General features: G+C 36.7%; 2 protein-coding genes across 2 annotated transcripts in view; both read right to left on the bottom strand.

The window, feature by feature from the left end:
• Window positions 1–120: 120 nt before the first annotated feature.
• Window positions 121–1,570, bottom strand: LOC117787516 (probable protein phosphatase 2C T23F11.1). Its single transcript, XM_034626063.1, has 3 exons — window positions 1,464–1,570; window positions 436–1,403; window positions 121–378 (listed from the first exon to the last, which is right to left on the bottom strand). Exons 2-3 carry the CDS (start codon window positions 1,390–1,392, stop codon window positions 325–327), a joined length of 1,011 nt encoding a protein of 336 aa, XP_034481954.1. The 5' UTR covers window positions 1,393–1,403; window positions 1,464–1,570; the 3' UTR covers window positions 121–324.
• A 5,542-nt stretch (window positions 1,571–7,112) lies between these two features.
• Window positions 7,113–18,066, bottom strand: part of LOC117788979 (homeodomain-interacting protein kinase 2) — a 38,382-nt gene continuing 27,428 nt past the window's right edge. Inside the window, exons 3-11 of the mRNA XM_034627938.1 lie at window positions 15,840–16,087; window positions 15,456–15,776; window positions 14,489–15,240; window positions 13,825–14,421; window positions 12,981–13,207; window positions 12,361–12,915; window positions 10,394–11,388; window positions 9,851–10,179; window positions 7,113–9,716 (exon numbers count right to left, since the gene is read on the bottom strand). Of these exons, the coding sequence (XP_034483829.1) occupies window positions 10,036–10,179; window positions 10,394–11,388; window positions 12,361–12,915; window positions 12,981–13,207; window positions 13,825–14,421; window positions 14,489–15,240; window positions 15,456–15,776; window positions 15,840–16,087 (3,839 nt within the window). The 3' untranslated portion in view covers window positions 7,113–9,716; window positions 9,851–10,035. The remainder of the gene's footprint in view (window positions 9,717–9,850; window positions 10,180–10,393; window positions 11,389–12,360; window positions 12,916–12,980; window positions 13,208–13,824; window positions 14,422–14,488; window positions 15,241–15,455; window positions 15,777–15,839; window positions 16,088–18,066) is intronic.

Raw genomic sequence — 18,066 nt, 5'->3', positions numbered from 1 at the left:
ACTTTTTTCCTTTGACAATCATTAAGTAAATAAGTCTAAATTTTAGTATAAATAAAATAAAATCGCCATCTATCGGTTAGTTAAATTTAAAAATGGAAAATGTATTTAAATTTAACTAAATGAATTAATCAGCATATATGTATTTCAATTGAATTTGAAGTCAATTGTCAAACGGGCTAAAAAAAAAATTTACGATCTCCTGCGAGACAATTTTGTCAAATGATTTTTAAGGTATACGAATGTCGGTATGAGATTAAACTAGCTATAGAAAAACTGTGTGCCAAAAATAAGAAACGATAAACAAATAAACAGTGTAGGTATTTTCTATCGAGCATTATCCAGATTGCAGTTGCTGTTATTGGGTTTGTTCAGTTTTTTCTGAGAGATTCAGTCATTAGAAGATTGCGATTGTGGATTAGTTTAGAGATTTCATACCTTACATACAGTAGCAATGTCGCCAACGCCAGACTCAAGATGGGGTTTCTTAGATCCGCCAAGACGAACTACCAAATCATCGTAGGATTTGTTGTGTAGGAAACAGATGACGATGACGGTCATGTTGTCACCACCCAGACCATAATTGTAGACATTGGGTGCCAGGCAAAAGTTCATCATCTGCTCACAAATGAGATCTGGTTGCATTCCGTTGGCGATACGTTCACGTACAAATTCGGCGACTTGGCTGCTACTCATCACATCCCAGATGCCATCACAGGCAATCACAACGAACTCCCAATCATCGGTAATGTCACAGGCCACCACATCCGGATCGGCAGTGACAATCTGTTCCTCTGGCTTCTTGTTAGCATTCCGCTTATACATAAAATCTCCCAGGGCCCGAGACAATGCCAAATTGCCATTGACGCGATTGTTCTCCACATGGCCACCGCCGGCTAAAATACGCTTGACCTCAGACTCATTGCTGGGCTTGTGGTCAACAGACAGTGGTTTCATCATGCCTCCAATGCAGGCAATGGCACGGGAATCCCCCGCATTGGCACAATACAGTCGCCTGTCCTTGATCAGCACCACATTGGCCGTGGAGCCGGCCATCTGTTCGCCCCAGCTGCCATTATGAAGCATCTCCCGATCAAAGTCCAGAAATGCACGCTTCATGGCTAACTCCACGGAGCTGCCAAAATACTCTGGCCGCTTGGTAATAAACTTATGCAAATGTTTGCCAGCAAACTTGGCCACCGCAGCACCCCCGTGACCATCATAGACCGCAAAGAAGGCTGCACCCGGATCGTCGGGCAAGGAGAGTATATGAGTATGGGCATCCTCCATTTCAATGCGCCATCCCTGCATGCAGCTGCTGCCAACCAGGAACGCGGAGTTTTCACAGCGCGCCGAATCCTTGCTAGTAATTGGTTCTGATAGTGTTTGTCCCATGGTCCAAATATCTGCAGACATATACATGATATGATTTCATATGCTATCTGAGGTGGGGGAAGGTTACTCACTTAATGCAACTAATGGTAAAAATATCGTTAGTAAAAATTTTCTCAATAAATGTTTTGATTTTCCTACTTGACTCTAATGTAAGGAAACTAAAAAGATTTGAAATTTGTACAACAAATCTATAACCAATCACAGCGTCTACTAATCTATAGAGATTTTTTCCTTAAATCCGTTGCACATATATTTAAAAGAGGAAAACACATTCGTTAAAAACTACGTAAATATTCTTAATTCTTTGTAATATCTTCGCCAACACAAGACTTCTATAAAAATGTAAAAATATTTTTTTTTCTTTTATGTAATCCCTAAAGTATGCTAAGTATCTGAGATAGTTTTGAAGTCCTTCAAGATTTATTTTCCTCTTACAATAAAAACACAATTTGTTTATCCTTTTATAATTTAGTTTTTTTTTATATTTGGTTTTTTTTTTGTTTTGGATTTTTTTTTTTATTCTTTTGTATTTTATATTTTCCATATACATAATATATAGACATTTATTTGTAATGTTTGTTGTTCTTGTTGTCGTAGATTACTACACGTTTATCCTTTTAGGCATATGTACGAGTATCATGTATCATAATTTTGTTTTGCATTTGTATGTAAACGTATTTCGTATCTGTGTAATTGTGAATGTATATGCACTGTTTCTCTCCGTGTATGTGTGTGTGTGAGTTATGCTTATACGATTATTGGCCTTTTCGCCATCTACATTCAATTATACTTAGTTAAGTTTCCATTTTTTTGTATATACTCTTTAAAGTGTAAAGACACTAAATTTCACAATTTTCGTTTGTTTTTTCTCTAATCGCTACAAAAAAACGCTCTCGATCAGCTAGAGGATCGTTGAAGCGGAGGGTTTATCATGCCAGAGTTTGCCGAAAACCAGATACATACAGAATAAGAGAGTGTGAGTATGTGTGTGAGTGAGATAAATATAGTTAAAGGTCGGGGACTGCTCCGTAGCACCCGCTATAAGGTTAAGACCTGTTTCGATCTCTTACTACGGAGCACAAAAAATGGATTTCTCTATGCGTGTGAGTGTGTGATGAGTACATTCACATATATGTTTGTTTGTGTAATTTTTGTATGTGTATGTAAATAAATAATTTACGAAAAAATTTCTTTTGTTTATATTCGTATATATATAATTAGTATATGTATTATAAAATCTCTAAACAGCCATAAAAGTCAAAAGTTCTTAATCATATTATCAATTATCTAAACGCGTTTGGGTTTATCTTTATCTTTACTTTAACGTTAGCTTTGAAATCGGAACTCGATTGTTATTGGTTTTTGGTTTGCGCTTGGGTTCGGGGGTGTTATTTTGGGGGGTTATCGGGTAATTACATATAAATACAAATTTGCGGCTCATTGTGTTACAATTTGTTTGGTCTTGAGACGGTGTACTCCCAAATAGTATAAGTAGTTAAGTACTCTCTATGTTTTAAGTAATATTAATTATCATTTCGTTTTGCTATTAAAGATTTCACAATTGTTATTTAACATTGAATTAGTTTCTTAAAAAGGTACGCATATTATCTGAATAAGTTAAGTATAACTCTTTAGTTAGTATATATATGTTTTTGTGTTTTTGTTTGTTTGGTTTTTTTTTTGTTTTTATTTGATTTGCATACAACTAACGCTTATCGTATTCATATTCCATATCCATATCATATACAATGCTAAATGTATCGGTGTGCTTGGTTTTTGATATAAGTATTTCATTATTCGTTTTTCATTTTTCCATTTTCATTTACTTGAACGCTTAGATTAAGACTCTCTCTCGTTTGTTTAAAAAGGACACCAAGTAAAAACATTCAGTACACATTAAGAGATACAAAAAATGAATTGGTTAATCGTGTAGTTAGTAAGTTAAGTTAGTTGTTTAGTTAGTTTTATGAGTAGGTGTAACACGGCACAATAAATCTCATCATCTCATATGTATGTGGGGTTAGCTGGTGACGATCCAACAAACTACATTAATTTAAGGATCGCCAGCAACATCGTTGGTGATTGAAATTATTTAATAATCATTTATTTATTAATTAATCTGTTTAGGCGGGGAAGTAGGAGCCTAAGGGAATGTACATGTTCATGCTAGATTCGCCCCGATCTGCCCGGCAATTCGTTGTCTAACCCAAGCACTTAAAAAGCTAAATTCTTTCATCGAAACTCGTCTCGTCTTTTTGGTTAATTAAGGATTAATTTTAGGTACATGCTATAAGGAGATATGCAGTTCTATCCAAAAATTCACTAACTTATCAATATCTTCTTGATAGGCCAATGGAATGTGGAAAAGATCTGTATAGATAGTACACATAATATGGTTTGGTAGTTATGCAAATGACTTGGTGCCCAAAGAAAGATCATATCCATTATCCTTTATTTGTTTATCCTAAGACTAAATTCTTATGTGCGCGCTTTGATTATCTGTCTTTGGTATTATTTCTCTGTTCGATCTTCGATTTTTTTCTTTAGTTAATAATTTAATTAATAATATGCCTGCTTGAGGCGCTGTTATTAACTACGGTCTATTGGCTATTGTTATAGATTTGAGTTCGCATATAAAAATACAATATTTAAATTCATCATTTATTTCTTCTGAAACTGCGCACGATGTCACTAATACTATATAAAATACACACACACACATACGCGCACATACACATACAGATACAATATGCGATACATATATGTATTTTAATTGTATATAAAAAGTAAATTCCATTAAAGTGTCATCATCTATTTGCATTTGTTACTGGCTATTAAATATATATATGTATGTATACTCATTTAAAACATATTGTTTTAATACATACGTGTATATATATATACGTGTTACTTTCTATATTTTGTCATTTAAATCAGCAAAAAGGTACGATCAATTTGTTAGACGCTTGTTTAAATTCAATATCTTTTATCTTAGTTGTAATCGTGAGAATGCGTATGATTTCAGCTCTAGCTGCTAGTTTATATTAGTTATCATATTTGTATATATATCTCAATATAACGTATATTGTTTCGTTTTTCGTTTCTTCTAATTTAATTTATTTTGTTAGGTAGGAAATATGCTAGTCTTATAAATTTCACACATCAACATTTTATCTTTTGGTTATGTTTAATCTTTCGAAATATTTTGTATTTAATAAAATATAGTGTATATATTTATAATATTTATTTTGTTTTTAATATGTATTTGTATTTTGCTTTCTTTCTTTGTGTATATGTATAAATATATCGTACTTAAATTTTTTGTGTTTGTTTAATTTTTAGTTATTTAAAACATCTAATATCAATTCGAGCCACAATTTTAAGTGTTTTATTTTCTTTTTAGCTAGTTAAGTGGAATTGAAGTCGAAAGAAACACGAAGAGAGAGAGCTTCTATATATTTTAAAGTGTATAACTATTTTATTGAATTTATTCTAATAGATTTACCCGCCGACTAAGTATTATCTATGTGTCTAGAGAGCCGTTTTGAATCCTGGAATTCGATTTTACCAGTTCTCCATTTGGTTTCTTTATGGTTGTTGTTAAACAAACAAAATCTAATTATGGACGGGTTCTTATCAATCTTGTTTGTCAGCGTCAATTGTTTATAATCGCTTCGATCCATGCATTTCATTATACGACGAATCCAAAAATTTATTTGTGTTTTTCGTTTGATTTGTTTTTTGTTTTTTAAACACTAACTAATCGTAATTATTTTTACGTGGCATTTACTTAATAAATTATTATTGGTATTTGTTGTTGTTCTTGTTTTCGTGGTTATCTCATTGCTTGATAAATGCACATAACTTGCGTATGAAACACATTCCAAAGCGACAAATTATTTATAAAAGCTCATTAATTGTTCGTCTTTGAATTGGTCAAACAACTTATATTTCCATGTTCGATACAATCGATCCAAATTTTTTTTAGCATACTTTCAGGATTGTATCCGTAAGTTGACATCGAAAGTTCCCCATAGAGTACTGGGATTCTGTTTCTTGAAATTATTATTTAACAATCTATTGGCAACTACAGAAACCTGATTTACCATTAACTAAATTAAAATATTGTGTTTAGCTGCAGCTAGGGCATCGATAAGTCAAAGGAATCTACCCAGAAGGACCGAAGGAAAATGCTAAAAACAATTATAATTATAATAATAATATACCATAATTATAAGTACTTATATTGCACAATATTCATTTGATAAATATATATTATTATTTAATTGTTTTGCCCCTATTTATTTGTTAAAATTAATTTGGTGGGATATATGTTGTATTTGTTGTTGTTGTTCTTGATTTCGATTTAACTTTTGATTAGCGTCTTGAATTATCTCTAGCAGAATGAAATAATATGAAAATAATAAGAAAAAACCAAAGAAATATGCTTTCGATAATAATAGATATATGTATTTATGGTTTGGATTTAGGACATAAGTAAATATATTATAATCATTTATGATAATAGTAAGTTATGTAGTATATGCATGTTGTGGCTATGTTTATATGGTATACAATATAAAAATTATGCTTGAGTGCATGTGTGTGTGTGTGTGTCAGTAAGTAAAATACAATTTAAAAGTCACAAATTAAAATTTTACGTATTAAACATAATTGAATAATCATACAAGTAAAAGTAAAGGCAAATCAACTATTTGATACATAGAAATATTGTACGATCGATCTGCTATCATATCATATTTTAAGTATAGATAATAGATGATAGTTATTGTTATACATAGATAGTGTTTAAAGTTTGTTTGTAAATTGATTTTAAGGCTACACAGTTAAAACATTGCTGATTTTTAAAATGTAATTCTCTTAAATACAAACGATATATATGTATATGTCTATGTCCATGTCTGTGTGTAATTTAGTTTTGTTAGTGAATGTAATTTATATACCTTTTCCATTCTTCATCTTTATCTTTTCATATTTTTTTAAGTCTATTAACGTTTCGTTTTTGTTACATTTAAAGCGTTCTTGGTTTTTCTTTTGTTGCTTCTCTAAAAACATTGAGTAGAAATTGAAGAGTTTATTATCCATTAACTTGTTCAGTTATTTTATTATAATATTTTTAGTTAATTAATAATAGTGTATACTTTATGTGTATGTATATAGGTATATATATATATATATAAAAGGAAAACAACTAAATAAACGCCAAGTTATCGAAGCACTTTTCGCTTTTACATCAAACACATTGACTTATGACATTTTTTAATCGCAATTGTTGTCGAAATTTCCTTTTATTAATGGTCCATAAAATTTTTATAAAAAACACACCTTTAGAACTTGATGAAAATACCAACAACAAAAACTATATAAAAAAAGTGAGTTTGAAACAAAAGCAAGCTAAATTTATCGCAAGAGCGGCAGCTGCATTTGACTAACCACAGTTGCCATAGCTGTTGTTCTTAAATACAATATATATATATACCATATCATATCATATCATCTATAGCTAGATCGTTACCGCGTTTATATGCATGTATGTACGTTTATTCGTATAGTCACAACACTAACGTTTCATATTTACCGTCTATTTAGATGCTAATTAAAGGTTCATCAATTTATTCTCTACGACAAAAATTGTTATTTTAGAAAATAAAATATAAAAAAGAAAAGAAAACATTAAAATAAAATTGTTGTTGCCTTTTTGTTTAGTCATTTTGTTTGCGTACTAAATAGTTAACATATATTATTTTGTTTATATTTATATGCCGCATTAATAACGGTATCGATTACACATTAGAAATATAATTAGTTTGTAATTGTAATTGTAATTTGTAATTTGTTTGTTGTTTTAATTTCGTTACTGGCTAATTACGACAAGGACAAAAATTCCGACACTTTCAATTTGTATTTGCATCGATTTTAAAAACTACATCACAATAATTATATGCTAGACTTTCAAATAGATCGGTTTGCTTACATTTCTTGTTGCAGTATATATATATATATATTTATGTATGTATAATTTTAGTTCTTTTGTTACAATTATTTCGTGCACAGCTGATTAATTATCATATATTCATGCGTTATGTTCGAATAATCATTAACATTATATTAATTACAATAATAAAACGGACCTGTTCACCATACAAACTGATACATTGAAACGTGTGTTTTGGGATTTTCAATTATATTTCTCTTGCTTTTTTTTGTTTTTTTTTTCAGTATTATATTATTGTAATAGGAAGTGCCCACAGTTCTAAATACTAACAAAAAAATATTACGAAGACTGACAAAAAAAATTGAAAAATAGCGACAAAGTTACGACTAACTACAAAGTACTTTAAGAAACCTAATTAACAAGAACAATATGTAATATGTTTAGTTAGATAGTATGTAGTATTTCGTATATAATTTATGTATGAATAGAATATCGATAAAATAGTAAGCAAGGGTTTCTTTATATACACAAAATAAGTAATTAATATAAATGTATAAAATTAAATCTCTGCGTTTATTAGAAGTGTTGAAATGAACGCACACACATACAGAAATAAAACTAATATAATATATAAGAAACATTTTAAAAGCCTATAACTCTTCAATTACTGCTAGATTGCTTGCCGTTTTTGTACTTTTAGTGAACATTCTCATAATTCGTGTGATTTCTTTCTTTAATTGAAACAGAGACTTAAACGCAGAGTCTGTTAGATAAAAGACAAACCCAAGACCTTTTTTTCATTTAGGGGGTAAATACAGAAATTATACAATAAAGCGATTAAGTGAACATTAATTATTACATTTTTGTTTTCTTTTGTTTTTTGTTTATAAGTAATTCGCTTGACCTGATACCTGATCTGATTTTAAAATCCATTATTAAATAATAATAGTCATTGCTAAATACAATGCATCTAATTTGTTTGTATCTATACTTTTTGTTTTTGTACAAAGCCCCAAGAATTTGATTGATTCTATTGTGGGGAATTTCAGCTTAGTTTAAGATCTATGAGAGTGCGTATGTGTGTGTGTGGCTGGTTTAAAAAAACACACAAATATCTATGTATATTGTATTATTAGCTATAATATATCGCATGTTCAGTTATCAGTTATATCAGATATATCGCTACAGTTTACCTACAATATTGTAATTATTTATATGTATGCTTTGATTGCTAGTAAGGTTTTTGCGGTATCATATCATTTTTCTTGGTTAATGATTATCTCACTAAGTTTTTTATTTATACAATATTGTTTTGTTGTTGTAAAAGGCAATTTGCATAACATTATTTGTTTGTTTGTTGTTGTTGCATGTTTTTTTTTTATTATTTTATTCGTTGAGGTACTTGCTAAAAAGAGTCTAAAAAATGTCTATGCCTTTTTTGCACTAAGTATTTGTTGATTTTTGTTGTTGCTTTTGCTGTTATTGTTGTTGTTGTTGTGTACAGAAACATGTTGCATTAATCATATTATATGTTGCATTATTTAGCATTATGTAAATGTATATAGTATAGTATAATATTAGTTTAGTTTTTTAGTATTAGGATTAGGTTTTACATATATATGTAGTACTTAGACATATCATAATATTTATCATAGTTATGCATATATATATTTCTATATATCTATAAGTATGCATTTTCTTAGAAGTTCTAATAAAAAATATACAACACACAGAATGAAACGCTTTAGGTTTTGTTTTTTCTTTTGAGAAATTTTTGAAAATACATGTGTATAGAAAGTGTTTCTAGTACCTTTAACATGTTGCAAGGTCTATATATGTGTATATATTTGTGTGTGTGGTTGTTGTTGTTGTTGCTCATATGCAGCATTATTTGTATGTATTAATTACATATATGTATTAATGTAATTTGATGCATTTTACACTTCAAACTGCGTGTACAAAATGCTTTACATTTATTCAAATAATTAAAAAAAACTTTATAATTATAATTCGAATTATCGAATATAATCGACAATCGTTTAAAGATTGCCGAAATTTAAAAGAAAAAATTTGCTGGCAACGGGGTGGGGGCAGACGAGTTTTTTAACGTTTGCGGCGACTCCGATTGCTGCTGCTGCGTGCAACATTGTTGTTGTTGTTGTTGTTGTTTATTGTTGTTGTTGTTGATGTAGGTGTTTCATGCAAATTACTGCTGTTGTGTATGATGCTCTGTTGCATGAGCATCATAAACCACCAGCATTGTGTGAGCTGCAGCTGTTGCAAATCATTCTCTGTGTTGCAATTGTTGTTGCTGTTGTTGTTATTGGGATTATCGTCGTCGTCGCCGTCAGCCGAGGCCATAAAAGATCTAAACGCATATAAAAAAAATATTTCATTAGCAAATCGATTGATTCAATGTAAGTAGTGAACAAATAACACGAAAAAAAAACCAGCTTAAATTGGCGCCTTGTGCAGGCCATCAATCTGGCATATTCGACTCACTCGAGCGTCAATCAATCAATCAATCAATGAAGTTCTAGACTCAAGTACTAGGCTGTGTGGAGAGTGATGGTAATGGTGGTGGTAATAGGTAACAAGATTGTTGTTTTTGTTGTTTTGTCAGTGGTTGCTCGCCTCGCCTGGCCTCGCCTCTCGTCCCATCCTCGTCAACCCGTTCACCCTGCAAGCTACTCAGCTCCATACCATATATTAGTTGGCGCAAAGTGCGCCGCATGCTTGCTGGCAGCTACCTGGGCGGGACTCAATGGCCCAAATTGGCTATATTGTGTCGGGATTTGTATGTGCGCCGGCAACGGATGCGATGGTATAACCTATCAATGATAAACATATTCAGTTTGTTATATTGATGTAAATAGGCACTGTGAATATTGCATTTATAATATAATAATATACATAATTACTTCAATTAAAGCTTTCAATTATTGCAATTACTTGACTAATTAAATGACAATTTCTGAAGTAATTTCATGTAATTAAATAAGTGAAATCTCATAGTTGATAACATTTTTTAGTGCTTGCACTCACCTGTCGACTGGAGCTATTGTGTGCAGGTGGCGGTGCCACCACCCCTCGATTCGCGTAGGCGTAAGTGGGCGCGGCCTGGGACACATAGACTGTGGGACGTCGATACATGTCGCCCTGTGCGTAGATGTCCGTCTGCAACATTGCCGCAGCGGCTGTGGATGACGGTGAGCCGCCCAGCGGCGTGCCCGCCTGATGATGATGATGGTGACTGTGGCTGCTGTGATGATGATGCGGTGGTGCCGCTGACTGCGGTGCTGGTGCCGCCACACTCGCCGGCGGCGGTTGCGATGGCTGTCGGTAAACCTGCGGTGCACCCCACGATGGTGGCCCAACACTGGCAGCTGCAGCAGCAGCCGCCGCAGCCGCAGCAGCAGCAGCGCTTATCGAAGACGATGACGAACTCGAGCTGCTCTTGGAGTGGGCCAACGGTGGTGCAACAGCGGGTGCCACATAGCTCACAGGTGCCACCGAAGGTGCCTCACGTTTCGGATGTGCCAGTGGCATTGCCGAACCACTTGAACTAGCTGCCCAGCTGCTGCGCTTGGTGTCCAATTGTTGTTGTTGTTGTTGTGGTGGAGGTTGCTGTTGTGCATATTCCGGATAGAACTCGGCTGGTTCCTGTTTTGTTGGAATATGCGGCAAACTGGCCACGGGTGGCGGTGCGTGTTGTTGTTGTTGCTGTTGCACCTGCTGCGGCTGTGGTTGTGGCTGATAGTTGCACTCGTTCTGTGCCATGGCCAAGATGCGTTTCTTTTGCGATTGTCCAGGCTCATACTTGATGTTGGGCTGTTGTGGTGGTTGTTGCTGCAACTGCTGTGGTTGTGTTTGTGGTTGCGGCTGATAATGCGGCGTCTGCTGTGCAGGTTGCACCACTTGTTGTTGTTGCTGTTGCTGCGGCTGATGATGATGATGATGATGCTGATGTTTGGGACTGCTTGCAACGGCAGAGACGGCGGCATGTTGACGTCGACGTGCATCCTCCGGATCGTGATCACCTACGGTAACGCATGGAATTACTAGATGGACGTGTTGCGTTGGCTTATGACGACTGAGATGCGACTGAGGTGGGACATGGGCATTGACTGAGGCTGGGGCTGGGACTGGGACAGGGACGGGAACAGGGGCAAGACAGAGACTGGAGGAATTGTTAAGGGATGTGCTAAATTGTGTGCTTGTTGTGCTGGATATGGAAATGGGAGGATTAAGCTGTAGACTATGATGGTTATGGTGATGAGATGGTGGTGGTGGTTGTGGTTGGTTGGAAGTGGAAGCAGAATTGGAAGTGGTGTGATGACTGTTGTTGTTGCTGTTGTGGTTGTTGTTATGGGAGCTTGGCTGATAGCATTGTTGTTGCTGTTGCTGTTGTAGCTGTTGCTGCTGTTGTTGTTGCTGTGACTGTAGCGAGCAGTTGTCTATGACAGCAGCACCACCAAATCCATTTCCATTTCCATTTCCACTTCCGCCCATCGACGACGACGACGATAACGACGACGAAGACGACGTATGATGATGATGATGATGATTATTGCTACTGTTACTGCTACTGCTACTGTGGATCAACTGCGACGACGATGACGGCGGCGGCGGTGGCAACTGTTGTTGACTGCTACTGTTACTGTTACTGCTACTGTTACTGCTATTGTTAATGTTACTGTTACTGATAATGTTACTGTTACTGTTGCTGTTAATGTTACTGTTGCTGTTATTGTTATTATTGTTACTGCTACTGTTGCTGCCGCCGTGATGTTGTTGCTGTTGCTGTTGGTTGTGGTGGTGGTGGTTTTGGTGGTGGTTGTGGTTATGGTGACTATGGTGACTATGATGGCTATGATGACTAGCTCCGCTGCCGACCAGCTGATTACTACATTTGCTGGCACTACGAATATTGCTGGCATTGGCATTGGAGCTGCCTGTTGTTGTTGTACTTGTTGTTGTTGTTGTGGAGGACATGGAACTGTGAGCATTACCATAATTAACCGCCTGCTGCTGCTGCTGTTGTTGTTGTTGCTGTTGCATATGCAACGGCTGTGCGCTGCTGCGGCAATGCTGCGATGAATTGCTGCCCGAGTGTTGTTGCTGCTGCTGCTGCTGCTGTGGGTGTTGTTGATGCTGTTGTTGCTGCTGTTGCATGAGGCTGCTGCTCGTCTGGGATTGTGCATGCGCACGCTGCTTGACGGGCTGCACAGCCAATGATGCTCCTGGAGCATCTGCACCCTCATCCTCGCTGTCCGATATGGTGATGACATCGCCAACAACAGCTGTCGGTGAGGGCGTGTCATGTATGGTGATTGTTGGTTGCTTCACATGCGGCTGATGTGCATGCAACGGTGGTTGGCTGCTGCCGCTGCTGCTGTGGTAAGCACCACCACCAACAGCTGAACCACCGCCGCTGCAATTGTTAACCACAATGTGATGGCTAGCATTGTTGTAAGCGCTGCTGCTGCCCCCGTGTGGGGCATGTGCCACAGGAGCATGATTATGATGCGAACTCGAGGAGTTGCTGCCACTCGCATTCACAATGTCTGAAAATGTGACAAAAATTTAATTAAAATACTCTATAATTATGCTAATATCAGCGTCTACTCACTGCTTGCTGATGATGCTGATGAGGCAACAAGGGTTCCAGCAGCGCCAGCGCCGTAACCGCCCCCGTAGTTGCAGTTGTGGTGGGCGTGGTACTGCGGCGACACATGGGCGGCACGTTGATAGCGCTGCTGATGCGGCGGCGAGCTCTCCTTCACACGCTTCTTCACTGGCGACAACTGTTGATGCTCCTTCTTCTCGTGACGCGGCACGCGATAAGAGTTGCCCTTGCTGTGGGTGCAAAAAATTCAATATTACAATTAAATTCATAATATAAGGGGAGTTATCATAGGTACGATAAAGATTTAATTCGCTTGCAGAGCTCTATATTCTTAAAAAAAAAATTTAAATAAACTAACAATAACTATGCATTACCAAAAAAAAGTATTCTTTAATCAAGTAAAAATATCTTGAAATCAAGTAGATTTTTGAACGTTGTAAGTCTTATGTATGTCAAAAAAGAATATTGATTACTATTTTTAATTTTTAAGTATAGTTTTACATAATAGACCTTAAATTATTTTTAATCGATCTAAGAACTAATAATTAAGTATAACAAAATCAAAAGCCAAGCGAGTTTTTTTTTACAGATACGAATACATTTAAATAAAATATAATGTGTACCAACAAATATAAATATTTACATAAAATTAAATCAAATAATTACATCAAATAAATAAATAACAACCCAGAGCTCGAACTGGCAAACTACACACCAAAAACTATATCAAAAAAAAAAAATAATAAAGAATACTTTTTCGGGTGTGGAACCGTCGTCTTCGAGTTCACAATCTGACCCGTTGTCCACTTAGCCTATTTAATTACTGAATTTCAGCTGTAATACTCACGCTAGATGATGAGCCGGCGATTCCTTTTTGAGATCGTTGCGTGGCAAGTTAAGATGATGCTTGGGATAGATCTCCTCCACATTAAACAGCGGCGTCGAGTCCACAATTAGCGAATGAGCCGGCGCCTGTTGTGGCCAAGACGGCACTAGCGCCATCTGGCGTCCAGTTTGTGGCCAGGCAACGCCACTCGCCTGCACACGATTCGTTAGCAACATGCGTTGACCCGAGCTGGGTTCAACCATTGAAACGGGTACGGGCACATTGACATATTGCTGTGGTGGCACTTGCAACGGCGGTTGCATGCTGGCACTACCAACAACCACATGCTTGGTGGGACTGGGCATGGCCTGATACGAAGGTGGACACAAGATATTCGACACCAGTTGATGTTGGAAGGTGTCGGTGCGTGCCTGGGGATATTGCCTTGCCACATTGCGTCCTCCGTAGATCTGATAGAGACCCTCGTAGGCTAACGTGGGACGTCCATCCCGAACGAGACGTTGCACCTGACTGGTCAACTGATTGTTGATGGTAAAGGTCATGTTGTCGGTGCTGCTCGGCACAAAATTGGTTACCAGCGTCGGAGCGGGTTGTACTCTAAATAAAATGAAGATTACAAAATATAAATAATAAGAACTTTCCTGGGTAAAATGTTGCTACTCACGTGTGGAAGTCGCCACGACGACACACCTCCATCATTTGAACAGAGGCCTTCACATTGTTACAGTAAACATAATCAACCAGATGTGTGAGCCTCGTGAAGCTGTGATTCAATGCCTCCGTTGGGGTTAAACGCCTTTCCTGATCGATGGTCAGCATGCGCTTCAACAGATCAATGAATTCCCTTCGATCTGTTTTCTCTGCCAACAGTTGACCACCTTCCAGATCTGTGGGCACATTCACCTGACCAATATCATCCAGACAGTTGAATATATATTTGCGTGCCTCTTTGCTCTTCGTATTCGTCTCGGCCTCATGCTCTTCGGTGGTTTTTAAACGCCAGAATGGATACGTTGAATCCACATCGCGATAAAAGAACTTGGATGTCTTTGAGGCGCTATTCAACATATGCTCTGTGGGCAAACCCTGTGTTTGCGATATGTAACGTATCTGATCGAATTCCGAGCTGCCCGGATAGAGTGGCCATCCAAGAAATAATTCAGCTACCACGCACCCCAGAGACCACATATCGATCGCTTCGCAGAAGGGCAAGCCCAATATGATCTCTGGGGCACGATAGTAACGTGATTGCAGATACGTGTTGCATACAGTTTTGCTCACATGCGAGGCGCTACCAAAATCAATAACCTTAACACGATACGGCTGACGAACTGGATCAACCAGCATTATATTCTCCGGCTTCAAATCGGCGTGAATCAGGCCAAGTTGTTTTAGTTTCAACAAGGCAGTCAGCACCTAAGGAAGATAATTAATTTAAAAAAGAGTTTTAGTTCTGAAATTGCAAATTTTAAAAATAAAAATGATCTACATACAAAAATGGAATTTTAAAATTTATAAGGCTGAATAAAATAGTCTGTTTTATTGTCTGTCAACAAAAACCGGCAAATCTATAATTCCCTTTCATATTTTTAATGGGAGCAGCAACATTAAACATAAACTAAGGTAATTACCTGCTCCAGAATGGGACGTATATACTTTAGCGGCAGCGGGGAGAATTTGTTTTGCTTTAGAAAATCATAGAGATTCTGCTCGAGCATCTCAAAGACCAGGCAGGTGTGATTCTTGTGCTGAAAACACTCAAAAGCACGCACAAAATTGAATTCATCCGCATTTTCCTGACTGAGCCGTGACAATATGGACACCTCAATCTGTCCCTGTCGCGCATACGATGGATGATTCTTAAGAATCTTAATGGCAACAATTTCAGAAGTGCCGCGCTTCCAACATTTCACCACCTGGCCAAAGGTGCCACGGCCCAGAAACTCCAGCACCTTAAATAAAATAGAGTAAAAGGGTTAGAAATTAATTTAGATTTTTAATTGAGTTAAACTTACCTCATATTCAGCAGATAGCGAGTAGAGCACCTCATGCTGGACCAGCTGATAGTCGCCATCGGCGCCGCTGCTGGAACGTTTACTGGGGGGCTGCGTATTGGCATGCCCCCCGGATGTGGCAACCTTTGCGTGCGCCGTCTTGAGGCTGCTGCTAACTACGTTATGGGCTGCCGCTTCCTGTGCCGCCTGGCCGTTAACAATTTCAACGCTGCCGCCGTTGTACGAGTCCACGCAGCCGCAATCGCAATCTGTAAAAGGAAATTATAAATTGAATTAAATAGAATTCTTAAATTGAATCAAGTCTTAAACTAGTTGCTACCTCGCTTCAATAAACGCCTTATCACTAAAGATAACATTATTTGGTTGTACTTTATTTTTAAATTTTTTTCTCTTTATTTTCTGAAAATTTTCCCGAGTTCCGCACTCAGGCAATTTTCCACACAATGTTCAACGGAACGCTTGCAATGCTACTGAACGACAGTTCGCATGCAATCGGACAATGTCTCATTCCAACAGATATAGACACAGCTATAGATATAGATATAGATTCAGATACATATGTGTGGCGACTCGACGTCGTCGTCTTGTCAACGCCCTGACAAAGAAAATGCGAAAATCATATTGCAACGCGCATTTGGCCAATTCAAACAGTCGACAACAGGATGACAATTCACAACAATAATAATAATATTGTTAATAACAATAAGAACAATAAGAAAGCAATGCAATTGCAATGAGGAAACAACGAATCTATTTTTTCGTTTTTATGCACATATTTACCAATACAGATAACAGTACATTGTTGCAAATATCCGACAGTCATCATCCTTAATGCTACAGGTTGAATTCAATAAATATAAATATGTTGAAAACGCCAACTTTGTTTAGTGTATAAACCCTCAAGGATGACTCAAAGACTCCATGTATTTTCCAATACAATTAAACTTATACTAGTTGCTTTATATAGTTTTACGTGGATAGAGATATTGTTTATTGTATTGTCTAGACTCTGAGTCGTCCATAATTTACAACAGATCTAGACTGATAGAAATATAATAATGGAAAGAGTTTACTCAGGCTACTGATGCGACCGAGAAGTTAAGTAAAATATAAATAGATGTGTTTCTACGACAAAGATTGTGTATCCTTTAAAGAATTCTCTTTTAGCCAGGCCAGGTCAGTAAAAGCTGATCTATAAATAAACTCTTTATTAGGAAACTTATTGTGATGTAATGAAATTTTCCATCCTTTGATATTGAAATGAAATCTAAAGACAATCACTGCGAAAACAAACTGTCTACATAATAAAGACGAAATAATACCCTTCAAGGATTCATTGGAAATTGAAACCCCTCAATCAGGACAATGGTCTTAATGAAGTGCGTTTGTCAATAGCTTTTCATATGCATCAATTTGTCCACCTAATCAAGCGTTGACTTGTGCTAAATTTAGAATTGGTTAAGTAGAATTGCCTGCTGTCTCCTCCTACCAGCTCCCACTCCATTTTACATATTACATAATTTAATTAATTTGCGTCAGAGGACATTTGATACGAATGCGGAAAAGACATAAAAATAGCGGAAGGACGATGGCATATAGAGAAAGCACACGGAAAAATAAAAAGGCAGCTAAACCCACGCTCTTGCTTCGGAAATTATATGGCAACGATGAGTGGAAGGCGCAGCGGGTAGCTGAAGGTCGCCATGGGGCATACAGGGAAGGGAGAAGGGGGAAGAGAACATGGCGTGCCGAACTACAAAACGTTGCTTTTGGTCAGTTGTAATCAAAACTAAAATTAAGTACACACGCGACGGCAATGTCCTGACCAGGCACTTAAGTCCAGAAGCAGAGGAGAGCATGGGAGGGGATCAGTTAAGGATTTTGATGGGACTCCAAATTTATGGCAGACCGAATGAAAACTAAATGCAATAAATTATGCAAAAACCCGATGAGCAATAGCACGAAATTCGAAAAACTAACAACGAAATTGAAAGGTAACCGCAAGTGGGTAAGGAAAGAAAGTAACGGAAGAGAAGGGAAATTCAGGAAGGTCAAACGTCGGACAAAGCGTTGGAAAGGCAGCTCATTTCGCTGACTTCTAAAGTGCGTTAACTTGCAATTGCGAGGGTGGGCTGATATGTTATGGAATCAAGTAGACGGAAAAATAGAGGAGTGAAAATAAATTTACTTTTCAACATTATCATTTTATAGAGCAATTTAATAGGAA

Source organism: Drosophila innubila (genome assembly GCF_004354385.1).
Source record: "Drosophila innubila isolate TH190305 chromosome 3L unlocalized genomic scaffold, UK_Dinn_1.0 0_D_3L, whole genome shotgun sequence".
Lineage (NCBI taxonomy): Eukaryota > Metazoa > Arthropoda > Insecta > Diptera > Drosophilidae > Drosophila > Drosophila innubila.
This window is presented reverse-complemented; position numbering and strand designations above follow the sequence as displayed.